At 40.9% G+C, this 15,563-nt stretch overlaps 1 protein-coding gene across 1 annotated transcript in view; it reads right to left on the bottom strand.

Annotated features, from left to right (window-relative positions):
- LOC132982205 (polycomb group RING finger protein 3) overlaps positions 1-15,563 on the bottom strand; it is a 63,985-nt gene that overhangs the window by 29,467 nt on the left and 18,955 nt on the right. Inside the window, exons 2-3 of the mRNA XM_061048558.1 lie at positions 9,091-9,200; positions 1,815-1,932 (exon numbers count right to left, since the gene is read on the bottom strand). Coding sequence (XP_060904541.1) covers positions 1,815-1,932; positions 9,091-9,105 — 133 coding nt within the window. The 5' untranslated portion in view covers positions 9,106-9,200. The remainder of the gene's footprint in view (positions 1-1,814; positions 1,933-9,090; positions 9,201-15,563) is intronic.

Genomic DNA, 15,563 nt, shown 5'->3' with positions numbered 1-15,563 from the left:
GGAGCTTGGTACTTTGTGAAGCCACCAGTTTGAGCTAAGCTATCAGCATTAAAGGGTATTTAAGGCCACAAACGAGGTAATCAGGCCGAGGCTTTTCAACTCAGTGACTCATAAAGTGTTGAAAAATTACAAATATAGGACAGAACCAGGCAGCAACGTCCAGTGTTGAAAAATGAAGCCAATGGTGAAGTTAAAAAAAAAAACTTCAGTTTCTCGAGTGTCCACTTGAGGCAGCCTGCGTAAGGCCTGGAAGCCCTATTAGGTCTTATATTACAGTAAGAATGTGCGACATTTTACACATAAAACAACAGAAATCCAGAATATCCTGTGTAAATGTCTCTATGAGTCATGACTGTCTACAATGAGGGGAGGAGAGTGAGTCCCTCCAGTTGTGTTGTTGTCAGAGCCGTGTTTACATCGTGTTTACATGAACGGGACGGCCTTGTGTATAATGCTGTTTTAATCAAGGACTAGTTTTTGGTTTCATGCTTGTGCTCAAGGGCGACCTCTATTGGATCAAAAAGTCGCACATTCTTCCTTTAAAATGCCCTTTTGTTTAAAGCAGAAATAAACATGTTTACAGACCGGTTTTGTTTCGAAAAGAAAATACTATTTAAGGCGGACAGCCGTCAGATGAAAGCAAGTTAAACTTTCATAGTTTTTGGTTGGCGTTTTATATGTTGATACACTCTTATATATGAATAGTATTTATTTCCCTTTTCCATTTCTCGCTTGTGTAAAGAGTTTTGTAGCTCCTAAAAAAGGATCAAAATAAACCAGTTTTAATGATTTAATTCATCTCTAAAGATGTTCAGAAATGAAAGCACAGAAGGACCTTTGAATGAAAAGCTTAACAGGCTTCAATGACTTGCTCTCTCATGAAATTGGCTGCAGATTCAGCTTTGGAAACCCATTTCAACACTCCAATTGTTGTGTTAATGTTCTGATAATAATGTTTATTAAATGTTTGGTTTATAAAAACAGAAAATGTGCTCCATGAGGGCTCGTTGAGGCTTTCTATTTTAAGTTCTGATTTGCACAAACTGAGCGACTGTTTCATGTGGTTTCCTCTCTGTTTATATTTTAAGATGTAACCTGAAACTCATGGTGTGTTTTGAAGAGAACTTAACGAGCGTTGAGGCTTCAGATGTTTGAATGGGAGTGACTGCTTTTACCAGACTGTTCTGACTGTCACTGAAGATGCAGACTTTATTATCCTTCTTTATGCAAACATCCCGCTAATGATGTGGCACTGCATGAACGAGAACTGACATCTTCTCAGCTTCTTATGAGAGCTCATAAACGTGCAGATAACCTGACGCTGACAGCCGGAGTGTGTTTACTTCAGGTTTAAAGACTCAAAAATCATTTCAATTACATTTAAACTATGATAGCTAAAGCTTGTTTGATGGCTGATATGAAGATATAAATAAATAAAATCAGAGACACGTGGTGATTCAGGGTTGTGGGGGCCTGAAACTCCCTCGACCCCACCAACAGAGACGTCGGGCACTTCATCTCTGCTGCTGTGACGGATGATACAGAGAGGGTGGTGCTTTAAGTCAAAACAAAGCACCAAAACAAGGCTGCGCGGATCACAGAGGCATCACTCCGCCTCCAGGATTCTTCCCATCAGGGATAAATCCTGAGAGCAACACCTTTTGAACGTGGAAATCCCCCCCGGAGACAAACACAGCCGAGGTGTCAAATAAACAAAGAGAGAGGAGATAAAAAAACAAGAAAACAGCTGACAGGAAGAAGGAAAACCAAACATAGGACGACAAGAGTTTTAGTGTGAGGGGGGGGGGACCTACATGTGTGTAAGCACTCGGTGACGGTGGTGGCGTCGATCAAGTAGCCCTCACACAGACGACATGTGATGTGGGCGTTGATGTGACACAGCTTTATCTTCCTCGTCAGCATGTCGGGGTTCTGCAGAAAACAGAGGAACAAAATGAAGGATTAGAACTCGATGTTAAACATTCAAACAAGCGGACGTAACAGCATCCAGCAGCGACTCTTATTATATTCTGCAGAGCGGGTTGTTAAAATAGTGAGTGACCAGTGCACCTTGAATTTATCTCACAGGTTCTTATCAGACCCACCTTTGGTCTGAATGCACTGATTCTCTTAGTAAAAGGTACAACATGTGCAGGATGCAGACTAAACAAGGAGGCACCACATCCTTTGTCCCACACAGCGTTCAGCAGCTTCACAAGCTCCTCAAAGCACTGTCTACACCATTCACTGTCGAACTGAGATACGAGTACCACTGGAGGTACACAGGATCCCTCTTGTGGTACACTGGGAGTCTCTTATGAGGGAGTCTCTGATTTTTGGATTCTTTAAATAAAAGATGTACAAAACCAATGGTTGACAAGCAAAGCTGTAATGGCCAGCGGAGGAAACCAAATAAAACAGATAAAAAAATGTTTTTACATTTGGGGCTCCAAACGAGAAAGTGCGGTGGATAAATCGAGGAGCACAGCAGAAACTGAAGTCAACGACATATGACTCGAGTCACGTCCACTTTGGATTCTTTTGGAGTGGCACAGAGAATGAGCACAGGCCGCAGTACGTAGTGTGCGGTCAAACCCTAACCCGGTCAGTGATAAATAATATGAATGTCAAGAACAAATTGGCCTCCTGTGTGAACTACGTAGATAAGCAGAGGGAGAAATTCAGGACACATCTGACATGTGGCTACAGGAGCTGGGGATCGAACCCACAACCTTCCACAACTGCTTTCATAGTTTTCTTTGTGTACTGTACCATGTTTGTTATTCATATTGTAGTGTTCAATTCAAAAAATTAGAAGTGAACATCTCTCCCACTTTTCAGACTCACAAAGACTGTCAACGTTTTGACAGGAGAAAAATGACTGAATGAGCCTTGAACACTGGAACTGCTGTGTTCATACTAAAGAATGCAAAGACAACAAAACAATAGATCGCTCTGCCTAAATTAATATATTGGCATACCCAATGCTCGTTGTTCTTATTGTCTTCTCTGCCATTGTTTTAAAAATGTGACCGTGAAATGCATCACTTTCATTCTTCTCTATGTCCACTAAAAGGCAGACTATCCAGGGAGCACCAGGGGAATCCCTTCACCAAAAAGGTTTTAGTTTTAATCCCTTCATCCACTAATCTGCCCCACCAGCCAGCGGGCGACATCATGTCCCACTTCCTGCTCACTGTACTCATCGAGGCCTGCTCCACAATTACAGTCCAATAGCTAAAAGGGCAAGTTTAATGACATCATAGATGATTCTAAAACACAGACAGGCGAAGATAGCAGACTGTCACATCGAGGTTTTTTTTTAAAAATGTGTCTTTGCTATATGAAAGCACACACACAAAAGAAGTAACGTTTCTTTAACCTCTAAAGCAGGAAGCCGTTTGGGTTCATGTTCAGATAAGATTAGAAGGGGAAGTTTGCCACATGCAGCTGCATACCCTTCATTAAATACATTTCTAATGTGTGACAAAAAAAAAGCATCAATAATGTGACTGATAGCAAGGGGTGGAAATCACCAGAAGCCCCAAGATACGATTTTATCACCGTACTTATTATTGCTGTTTTAAACATTTTGCGATATGCAGAGAATTGAGATACAATATGTTGAGATTTAACTTGTTTAACTGGTTACTATTTCCACAACATGAAACTAAATCAAGAACTGTTCTGTCAAATAAGAAAACATTCTCAGTCTGTTCATCTCACTTCAGTCTTTTTATTTCTACACAATGAGAGTCGAGCCCACAGACTGACGACACTGTGATCAAAGTCAAACTCTGTAAAAGGCTGCGTGCACCTCACAATCTGAACTGTTAGTATTTCAGTCTAATCCAACTTAACTTTTAACAATGCAACATGTTCAAATGAATTGTGCAACCCCTTCATTTGCTATAAATATAAAAGAAATATCGATACTTTGCGGCCATGAGACGATATAAGATCGGCACGCAAAATATTGCGATTGCTATGATGCATCAATTTTTCTCCCCACCTCTACTGCTAGCCCCACTACCACTCAACTTCAGATTATAAACACCAGCAATCCCAGACCTGTAGCTTCAGTCCTGCCTGATGTGCCTCGTGTTGGCAAGAAGAAGAGGCGAGCAGATCGTTCTCTCTATCCTTTCTGTAAAATGAGCTTTGATTCAGTTTACAGCTGGTGTGAGCAGGTGCATAAGTTTTGATTTATGAAATTTGACCTTTGAAGGAGCAAAATCAGAAAGAATATAATTTGTTTGTGACCAATAATTGAGTCATAGTCTGGTAAACTAAGAAAAAGTACAAAATCAATGTCCACTCTCTCCCTGGTTTCCGACTCTATCCACTGTCCTATCTCTCTCCATAAAGGCACAAAAGCCCAAAAACAAATCTTTAAAAAAAAAAAAAAAAAGAAAAGAAAAGATGAATGCTCCATAAACATACCACAATGCAAATACAACAGCCTTTAAAATCCTGCAGTAACACCTGTTACAACAGAAAGAGAAGCCATTTTCAAAAAGTGCTTCATCTCTAACATTCACCAAGGAGAGCTGCTGCAGAAAACAAAGCGATGAACCTCTAATCACAAGAAGGAACATTTGGCTGGATGTCACGCAGCTCTTCGTCCACCAGCTTTGCTCAGTGTGTTCTGCGTCTGGTCTTATTGTACCCATGTGTCCTTTTTTCATTACTGCCCTCCTCCCAACCACAATCATTACACCTCCTGTGTTTTACCTTCTAATCATGCTCATATTTTTACAGATGCATTTTTAAATGCAATGCAGCCCGGCTAGTCTGTTTGAAGTTGCTTGCCTTACACTGCTCGTCTCTTTATGTAACCACATCACACTCTAACCAGAGATGACAACATCTCCACTAAAAAGACAGATTCTATTTGTCTGCGGCCGCAAATTTAAGGCTGCACAATAAACTACTATTTCATCATCTTGCAAAATACTTTTTATGTATCGCAACCAATGAGAAGAATCTGTTTACCATGCATGCACAGACATCCACACATGCCCACGTGAACCTTTCACCAATCAGATGAAGCTCTGAATCCACTGTTGGAGCAGCAGCGAGCAGTCAACTACCCTCAGTTATTGTCAAATTGGTGAAGACTGGCAGACGGAGAGAAGAGTGAGGAATATGTGACTGATGAAGACTTCGCGGTGGACGATGCACTTCAGCTTCTTTAAATCATTTCGATGAGGTGAGAACTTGTTTCCACACACTGACAAAAAAACGGTTTCAGCTCAAATCCTCTTTCAGACATCAGACATTATGGCACCACATATGCTCGTCACATCTTTGAACAACACTGATGATTTTCCTCTTGCTAATCATAAATACAGCAGGTCACAAACAAAGTATCGTAAATAATTGAAAAAAGCGTTAACAAGATCATCCTAAGACGATCCAGTCCTCAGTTGAACATGAACCTGCACGATCAGTATCAGACGAGCAAGGCTAACAGGCAGAGTCGTGAAGCTCAGCCGGTGATTCATTCTTTCTAAAGGAGGACACAGGAACGATGGTGAAAGCAGAGGTTTGCAGCACTGGAGTGTGTTGAGTAACTGAACGACTAACTTTGTCTTCACGGTGTGAAGTCACAGGGAGTCCTCTCTGTTCTCACAGAGCAGAACAAGGAGACAAGAACACTTTTATAATTAATCATTATTTTATTGTGATTATGTCTTTTCAATTATTGTAACTTACTTCAAAGCCTTGTGACTGTGTAAGGACGGGCGAAGTTGAGACAGAACGTACCATTACATCAATGTCTGCATTATATTTCACATGTGTTCCAGCTGAAAGAGCAAACTCTAGCTCTTTTCTCCCCGGGGTTAACCTCTCTTTAAGCCTCTGTCAGGATACAACAAGGCCTCCCCTTTGTGATGATGCAGCTTTGTATGCACACACCACTCAGGGTTGAAAAAAAACATTTACCCCTCAAACAACTAAAAATGTATTTGGATTTATTGAAAACAATCAGTAATTGGGGGCGCCGGATGTTTATCAGTTAGAAGCTCAGGAGGCCTTGCCCTGGCAGCAGAAGCCGGGCTCTCGAGTCTCCAACCTCCAACCTCCAACTCAGCGAGGAAGTGTGGACAACAGGAACGTGAGGAATACAAAGGAGAAATCCTTCCTGCATATAATCCCATCTCCCTCCCCATCCCATTTTATAAACAATGAGTACATGGTGGTCTCGTGGTCTCAATGGTCTTTTACATGCTCGTCTGTAAAGCGTCTAAACGCTTAATTGGTGCCACAGAAATAAGGATTGATTGATTGATTGATTGATACATAGACTATAGTCCTCATTGCAGCAGCTGTGGGTTTGAATCTTGCCTCTGCACTTCACAGCATGTCATCCCCTACTCTCTCCTCCCAGCATTTGAATCACCCTTTGTTATCCTTAATGACCGTAGGTGACTGAAATTAAAGTAGGAGTGCCCTAAAATGTTATGTAACATCCTGTCACAGGTGATGGTAAACGCAAGTTGTCTAAGGGTCTTGTACTCCAAAGTAAGTCCTGTGTGCTGCTTACTGACAGACTGGTTTATGAGGTGCATCATACAGAGAATATCTGTTCATCTCTGGCAGGGAGCACTTCTTAAAAAGAAACTCAGAGAGAGTGTCTGCGCTGCATTTCTAAAAAGAAGTTCTCTTGTGATGAAAGCATTCAGTCTCTGTTATGAGCCTGAGTACAGACGGACGCCCTGAGGAGGCTGCTCACACTTCACTCCTGCAGCTCTCTCTCTCTGCCTCCTTTTTTTACATTAAAGATATCTTTATGTCAGAGTCAGACCATATAGTCACCTTTTTTTATGTTTTTCAAATCAAACGCTTCGAACCCGACCGCTTCCGTCTCCGGCATCTGTCAAATCATACCGCCCAGCAGCAGCAGTCTGCTTTTCAGGATTTTAGGGTAGAAGAGTGATTGAACGTCTCTTCTTCAGCACATGTTTAATACAATAAATAATTAGCTTTCACTCGTTTAAAGATTCAATAGTTTAATATCAAAAACTGCTTTGTTAGCATGCAAAATGTTGTGATATTTAGGGGTCAAAATGACTCTGAGGCTCAAAACGTTTTTGCCACTGAAAAAGCTCTGATTATTGACAACAACATCACAGAAAGATTTCCTTCATAAAGAGGTCCCTCATTTATTTCACAATGCTTTTTCTTATAAGAGAAACAGCTAACTCAATCTTCTTTTTAAAGCCCCCAGACTCTATTGACAAACAGAACACAGGAGCTAATGGTGTACCTCTGCATTGATCATTTTGTTTGTGGACTTGCTTGAAACGTTAAGTGCCGACCTGACACAATATCTGATAAAAACAGACAAAAGAAATTGCGAAAAAGCCGGTTGAGACAGACAAGCAAAGTCCAACGTGTTGCAACTTTTTTTGTGGTTGATGTTTTTTGGGCTTTTTTTTTTTGTTTGCCTTTAATGGTGGAGAGCTGAAGAGAGACAGGAAATGTTGGGAGGAGAGAGTGGGGGATGACATGCAGCAAAGGGCAGAGGTCAGATTCGAACACACGGTCGATGCGACAAGGACTATAACCTCTGTACATGAGGTGCACGTCATAACCGCTAGGCTATCCGGCACCGCACGCGTGTTGAAGGTTAAAATGATTTTTCTTTGTCATTTGAGTCTGGTAGTTTCAAAAGAAGTACTCTATTGACTGTCTCGTGTTTAAAAATACATCTCACTCCTTTCCAAACAGATCTTTAAAGTGAAACTCTCTGCAATGTTTTCACACTCTGAATAAATATCTGATTACAGATTGAAGATTGCACAACAGAGCACAGGCTTTAAAATACCAGAACAACTCATCAGAAACTACAACTACTACTATACAGTATTTGTGGTCCAGAAGAAAAAAACAAATCTTGACTGCCAGTCTAACACAGACTGCGAAAATGGTCAGATTAATTACAGCCAACAGCCACTCACAGCCACTAATAGCTGGTTTAGTCTGGTGAGTTAGACACTGAGAAAGCAGACATCCGTCATTTAGAGGCTCCAGCCCGATCCAAAACTCTCACTGAATTCTCAAAGAGGGAAAGTGTCTTGACAAGAGAAGAAGAATTGCACTGCCACTGACGACGAGCTGCTAAACTGTTTTTCGTTGTTATTATAGCAATGACAAGAAAGATATATTCTAAACAAACACAGAATAGTTTCAGTCATTGTGTTTGCAGACTGAAAAAGGGCTCTATTATTAAAGTTTTGGCTTTGTAGGAATCGAATAAAAACAACTTCTTAGAGCACAGACCTACTTTTTCCACTTCTCAGTAACAAACAATGCATTAGCTAGTGCTGCTAATGTCAGACACACTGGTGGTTTACTTTACACACACAACAATAACCCAGAGCCACCTTTGATTATCTAATTCTTCAGGCAGAAATGATAATGATGAAGATTTTTCTGTTATTTTTCTCTTCTAGTGTAGCAAACTAGTATCTTTGGTTTGTAGTGTGCATGGCTTAAACGAAACAAGCTATTTGAAGATGTTACTTGAAGATGTTGAAAGAGAAATATTCAGTTTTCTTTGTATTATAAGATATATTAAAATGGGACAATTTCATGCTCTTTGTTAAAAAACATAACATTCTGTCCTTGAATTAAAATATAGAAATGGAAGAAGGTTTAAGTTTCCAAGATCAGTATTTATCAACTTATATAGATCCGTACCTTGGACGTCCTTTTTGAGGATTATAGCCTCCTAACATGGGGCGCGCAGACTATCCACTAGGGTACCAGTGCCCTTCAATTTATATTTTCAAACTCCCCATTTACTTATTTATAATTCCTCAGTAACACGTTTCTCACTTCAGCATCAACATCTAGTCTGTGCATCAAGAGAAGACTCTTTACTGAAGATAAAACCAAAGAAGACGTTTAACAGTCCAGACAGATACATCACAGTATCGACCAGAGTCCATTAAATGTATCAATCCGTTGGTAAAACATTTTCCCTTTGTTCTCAAAGCCCAGAAAACACATCACTGTTCCTCTGTGATTTCCAGATGTGATAAAGAGACTTAAAGTGAACTGCAGTGTCGTGGTTCTTACCCCTAATACCGCCATGCGTGGACTGTGGGTGGAGCAGCAGCCACGTCTGTTCCTGCGGTTGTGCGGCCGACAGTGTTAGCTCCTCATCATGGAGAGCCTCTCATTGGAGCCTGGAACAGAGATGGAAGAGAGAGTGTTTTAACAGATGGGCTCTGAAATCTCAAAGAAAGACATTTTAAGCGTGGAAATTTCTAAAAATATAATTTTGCATTGTCACAGGAGAGGTGTGATGTCGTACTGAATATCAGCACGGCCGTGATTCAGTCGTAGGCACAAGGCTGCAGTGAGCGAGTATATCATGATGATCTCCAGTTTGACACAATAGTTATACAAGATGCAAATAGTAGTAGTGAAAAGTACTAACAACAAGTGATATCAACAACAGATGACAGACAAATGAACAGACTGTTGCCAAGCAACCCAAGCATTCTCCTGCACTCTGAGTGTCTATGCAATAAACTTAAACCAGCCACTTGGTATCATGTGTTTTAATTTATGACTTAACCAATGACATGAGAGTCTGTTGTGTGATTCTGAGATACCAGATTGAGAAACACCGTTGATGTTAATAATCTGTATTTAAGACACCTTGCTCGAGCAGAGTAATATAAATTATAATATGAAATGTATTTAGTTTCCCTTTTCTTCATTTCTTAATGTCTGTAAACAGGACGTTAGAAAAGTCATTCAGACAATGACGGAGTGAAACTGTGGAATCCTCTAGATCAGTGTTTCTCAACTGGTGGGTCGGGGGGGGGGGGCCATTTTCAGTGGGTCGCGAATGTGTGCCTGGAAAAAATATTGTGTCAAAAAGTCTCAAAACATGTTTGTTTTCGTTTTGTGTCATTGTTCTGTCACGTTTTGTACCGTCTGAGGTCCAAACGGCACCATTTTTCATTCTGATTGGTTAAAAAATATCTGAAATTCGGAAAAGTGTCCTTTGTTAATTCAAAATGTAGAAATAAGAAGAATAGGTGAATAAAAAAATAAATAATATGAACTATAAATTCACTGCTCTTCATAAAATATGCATCATTATCTGATGATCTGTTGTCACCTGAGGCTGTTTTTGGAATACTTTGGTAACTTCAGCTTAATTGAACAATGATTTCCAGGTGTATTGGACTAATTCTTTCATCAACAGCTCTAAATTTGGTCAGATTTTTCTTGACAATCTTAAAAAAAGAAACCAGCATTCAGTCAATCTGCCGTGTAAAACTCAGAGGTATAAATACTTAACTACTGAACTACCCACACCGTGTGAGTGCGGTACGAGCCAAATGCGAGTGCTTGGCAGGAGAGATCAACTTAAAGTATGCATCAGCACTTAACCACACGAGTTCAAGCCTCTACAGTGTTCCTGAAAGTTGTAGCTCTCCTCCGCGGAGGCAGCAGCCGACTCGTCACTCTGTCTGAATCACGACGGCTTAATTGTAGGAGTCCGACCACTCCAGTCACGATGAGAGAGGGAACACCGGGCGAGCACACACCTCCGTTTTTTAACTTTCTCCAAACACACACACACACACACACACACACAGCCTTTTAAGTCTCCGGTGACAGCGGTGAGTCTGCCAGCCCGCCTCTGTGTGCTCATCAGACCGTGAAATTAGCCCAGTTAGACGACAGAGATGAAATGTTGTGGTGGTGGGGGGAGGGGAGGGGGCTGCTGAGGACACACACACACACACAGACACACAGACACACACACACACACACAGTACCGCCGCCTGTTACAGCGCCGTCACACGCCGATGAGCTTCACACAGATGTTATCGACACATGACGCCCGGCGACTGCTCTGTGATGTAATGTTGTATTTGTGCCGCTGTGGTGGGGTTGATTTGAGGTCATGTTCACACCGAGGGGAGCTAAAGATAACTCAGGAGTGTTTCCTCTGCTTGTTTTTAGAGTCCCTATAAAAGGTTTGAGAACATAAACCGTCTGAACAAACATAAAACGAACCCAAAGACGTCAGAGGCTCCGAGGACAACACAACAGACAGATGTTAGCATCTCATATCCAGCAGTTTCCTGCGTAGAGAAAGCTCAACATGCACGCTTAGCCTGCAATAGTGATTTGAAGATTAATTTGATGATAAATGTAAACATAATTAAGCATATAAAAACGTTTAAGAAATGTGGACAATGCGTTTTTTTATTTCCTAGAAGCAAAAGTGATGATCTCAAATTGCTTTTTTCATCCATCCAAACAACAGTTTTGAAACTCAGAGACTCTTCATTAACCATCATGAACGACAACAAACACAAGAAATCTAAATGTAAGATGCAAGAATCAGCAAATCTTTTTTTCTAAATTGATTTCAAAAAACATTGAAGACTTAAGCCTGGCTCAGACTGCAGGATAATCAGGCCGATTTGGGGTCCTCCTTCCTGACAATCGTGGGGTCGTTTCCGACTCGAGGCTGCTCTGAACCGATGATCCTCCCAGATTATCTTGTTGTGCAAATCGTATAAAGATCCGATCTTAACGCCCCCGATCTGCTCGCCGATTGTCGGGTAAAATCTTGACGATTACGTCATGAAAAGGATCGGGCAGAAGTTGTGTGTGACTACATTAACAGTGAGAGACGAGGGAGGAAATATAAGTGGACAGTAGTGGCGACCAGCGGCCGGAATATCACACTCACAGTAGGGCTGCGCGATTAATCGGTAAAAAAAAAAATCCTGATCTGAATTTATACCTACAATCGATCTCCTCTCTTAATAACCGAGATTCACTTCCATATGCATTCAGAACAAGCTGCAATCACGTGTTCACTATTTGCTTCACAACAATCCCAGTTGATATATCACACACACTCACACAGCGAAAAGCAAAACATGCATTCAATTCATTAATCAGAACAAAGACTAGCCCTATGATTCAGACATCATATTCCTGGACAGCACGTGTTTTAATTTGTGTACAACAAACTTTTTTGTTGGAAAAAACAGAATGGTGCTTTATTAATAAGAGTGTGCAGCCCTAACTCCACGTCCTCTTAGCCATATTGTTGCTTTAATGACATTCCAATATGCATTTGGATTTACATTTCACACCAACAAGAGAATGAAAAGCAATACATATACAGGGCAAGAGGAAAAGAGTATAATGGAACCACCAACCTTTTCCAATAAACCAAAGCCATTAACACTTCCTCTTGCTTATCAATGCTCCGGCCAATCACCTGCTCTGTTCACAAATCAGCTCATTTGGACATTAACAAGTCTTTGTACAAGGAGGCTGTCAGGTTTAAGTGGTCAACATGAGGGTACTTTCTTGGTATGCTCAGATTAGCATGTGAAAGGGGTTTTGGTGAAGGTCTAACATTGTTATAGGGAAACAGATATTAAGGTTTCACATGCTGTTGGACGGGGAGTCGGGAGGCTATCACACACACACACACACACACACACACACACACACACACACACACACACACACACACACACACACACACACACACACACACACACACACACACACACACACACACACACACACACACACACACACACACACACACACACACACACACACACACACACACACACACACACACACACACACACACACACACACACACACACACACACACACACACACACACACACACACACACACACACACACACACACACACACACACACACACACACACACACACACACACACACACACACACACACACACACACACACACACACACACACACACACACACACACACACACACACACACACAACAAATACAGCACACTTCTGAGTCGATGTGGGCTTTGTTAGTAAGCTCTGCATCACAATGTGACTTTCAGTAATTATAAAAACTCTGACACTGTTTACTTCTCACCTTGGTTTGAACAAAAATGTAATTGAATTCTGTTGTGTGATCTCATCCTCAGGATGTTGTTCTGGTTAAATGTCGTTTTTTTGGGTTGTATTAAATCAAACATGTAGAGAGCACTTTCAACAAGCGGTCTTTGAAAATGTATTTGTTCTATATCTGTCGTCTGTAGGAGGGGTGGAACTGCTCTTGTACTACTGTTGGATGACTGGAGGGATGACTGGAGGGAATAGATGCTTGAGAGACAAAACATCAGACACACAATACTGTCGGTTCACTCCAGTTCAGCTCTGAAGTCAGACTGCTGCATTCAGGGTCATTCGAGGACACCGGTTATATGAAAGTCGGGAAGCAGACATTAAAACGACAGCCTGCATCCGCAGCACCAGAGAGCCTGCTCTCACCATCCTATTGGAGCCACTGTTATCTGGAGTAATGGTCTGATCATATTAATGCTATGATATTTTGGTAATAGAGGGGAATGTTAATATAAAGGAAGAATTTCTGTCTGTCTGCACGTATACTCTAAAAGCACATTTCAAACACTATTGATCCTATTGACTTCATACTTGGAGGGTGTATTGATGAAGATTAAAGAAAGTGTTCAGGCTGGTATAATTTGTCCTGTTGGGGGCGCTACAACAACCAACTTTTTGCTTAAGCCTTTAATGTTTAAACTACAAGCCTCAATAACAATAACATAATTAATGATCCACTAACATTTGAATCTTTACGGATCTGGTAAGACCTATAAAGAGTAATACTTTGAAATAATGTACAATATGTCCCTAGATGGTTCAAGCAAATGCAAACACAATCTGGGAGGAAGAGCCGTGGTTCTTCATGGTTTTTTGTGGCTGACCTGTTGTGCTTGCTTATGCACTCTTTTATTCTACTCTACATGTTTAAGTCTGTGAACATCATATGCTCATAGTAAAATTTGAAGAGCGTTTTCTGATCTGCCACAGGCCGCGTCCTGAAAATAAAAGTTAAGTAGACTCTCATTACTGTTTAAATGCTCTGTCCCACTTCTGCTTTCCGTTCCCTCTTAAATAACAGCTCGTAAATTAAAGTAAAATGTTGGATAATCATCTCGGTGGCAGCTTCACAAAGACATTTATCACAGCTTAAATAGTGCACAAAAGTGGAACAGGTGTTCAGCCAACAACACAGCTTGATTCTTAATTGACGTTGACTCTCCCAGTCTCAGACATCTGTGGGAGTGTTAGTTTTTTAAGCCAAACAATGACACTAAATGAACACATACAGAAATATAACACAAAGGCTGAAGCTTACAATAACTGTCAGTGCAATTACTGTCATTGAAAAGGCCGTAGACCAGTTTTAATAATCACAATTAAACTATCATCATGACAATCTTACCACAATGAAGTAAATGTCAATCGCACAATGAAATGGGCGGTTTAGCAATGACACAATTCCAGTTCAGATTGGTGCTCTGAATGCCTTCCTTTCATGGTGCAACTCTGTCTTCAAAAAAGTTTCATCTCAAACACTCTTCTTTCAGGACAATAAACGCTCAATTTAGGACAATAAGGAAGAAGTGTCAACAACTTCACAACCAAAATATAATGCTTTTATTTTACTCAGTTTGTAGTTGTTACTATGCACAAGAACAAACGACGGTGAATACTAAATATTCAATTTACAAATCAGACGAGGACTTAATAAAGAGTCATGTTTAAGAAGCTACAACCAAAGACTTCAAGCAGTTTGGCTTTGGATTGACTCAAAACCATCAATTTGATTAACTGATAAAGAGATCAAGACAGAGGGGGGTCTTGCTGCTACACAATGTATTAAGGGAGATCTAATGTACTCACTTTGACCATTAATTATGTCAGTGTGGGACACTTATTGAGTAGCGTTGGGATATGCGTAGCTCAAAAGCCTCCTCAATTATCTTATACTGGCGTCAGTAAAGTCCCTCATTTCAGCCCCTGCCTGAAATGGTTCATTTCAGCTTCTGTCTCTTTCAGCTCCTAACTGAGACATGGCGAACGTCAAAACTTAAAAACTAATATTTTCCCTAACAACAATCTGTGTAACTAGCTGGAGGCTGACAGTCAGTCGTACAGTCAAACCAATATGGCTGTTCTTTTAGGATCATCCAGTTTAGCTTGAACATAATGCAAACTAACGTCACAGATAACAGGATTCACACAGGAGAACATTTCAGGTCAGACCTGGAAAAATCTCATCCCTGATAAACTATAAGGATGGGATTTAAAAAAAAAAAAAAAACTTCAGACATAACTGACTTCCAACATTGCAGTCAATGGCGTGAGACAAGTGGAGTCAAGTGGAGTCTCCTGAAGATTTAACCAATAGTTAACCTTTTGGGCCCTTTCCAGCCAGAAGAACTATGTCGCAACAAACTAAGGCCTCAAACTGTCAAGATTCAAGCAGCCCTCACTATCCTCTGTGGCAGCAGAAGACGTGGAGGGTGGTATCGACAAACGTCAAACTTCTCTTTTCAATCCACCATGACATAGCATCTGAAGCAGAATATGCCTTGTGTGACCTCTGATCTTCAATTAAAACCAAAGAGCTATGAAAAGTGAGCTATCTACCAGCACGTCAGAAATTCAAGCAGACATGGCAGAG

This window comes from Labrus mixtus, chromosome 10, assembly GCF_963584025.1.
Source record: "Labrus mixtus chromosome 10, fLabMix1.1, whole genome shotgun sequence".
Lineage (NCBI taxonomy): Eukaryota > Metazoa > Chordata > Actinopteri > Labriformes > Labridae > Labrus > Labrus mixtus.
Note: the sequence above shows the minus strand (reverse complement) of the source record. Positions and strands in the feature narration are given on the sequence as shown.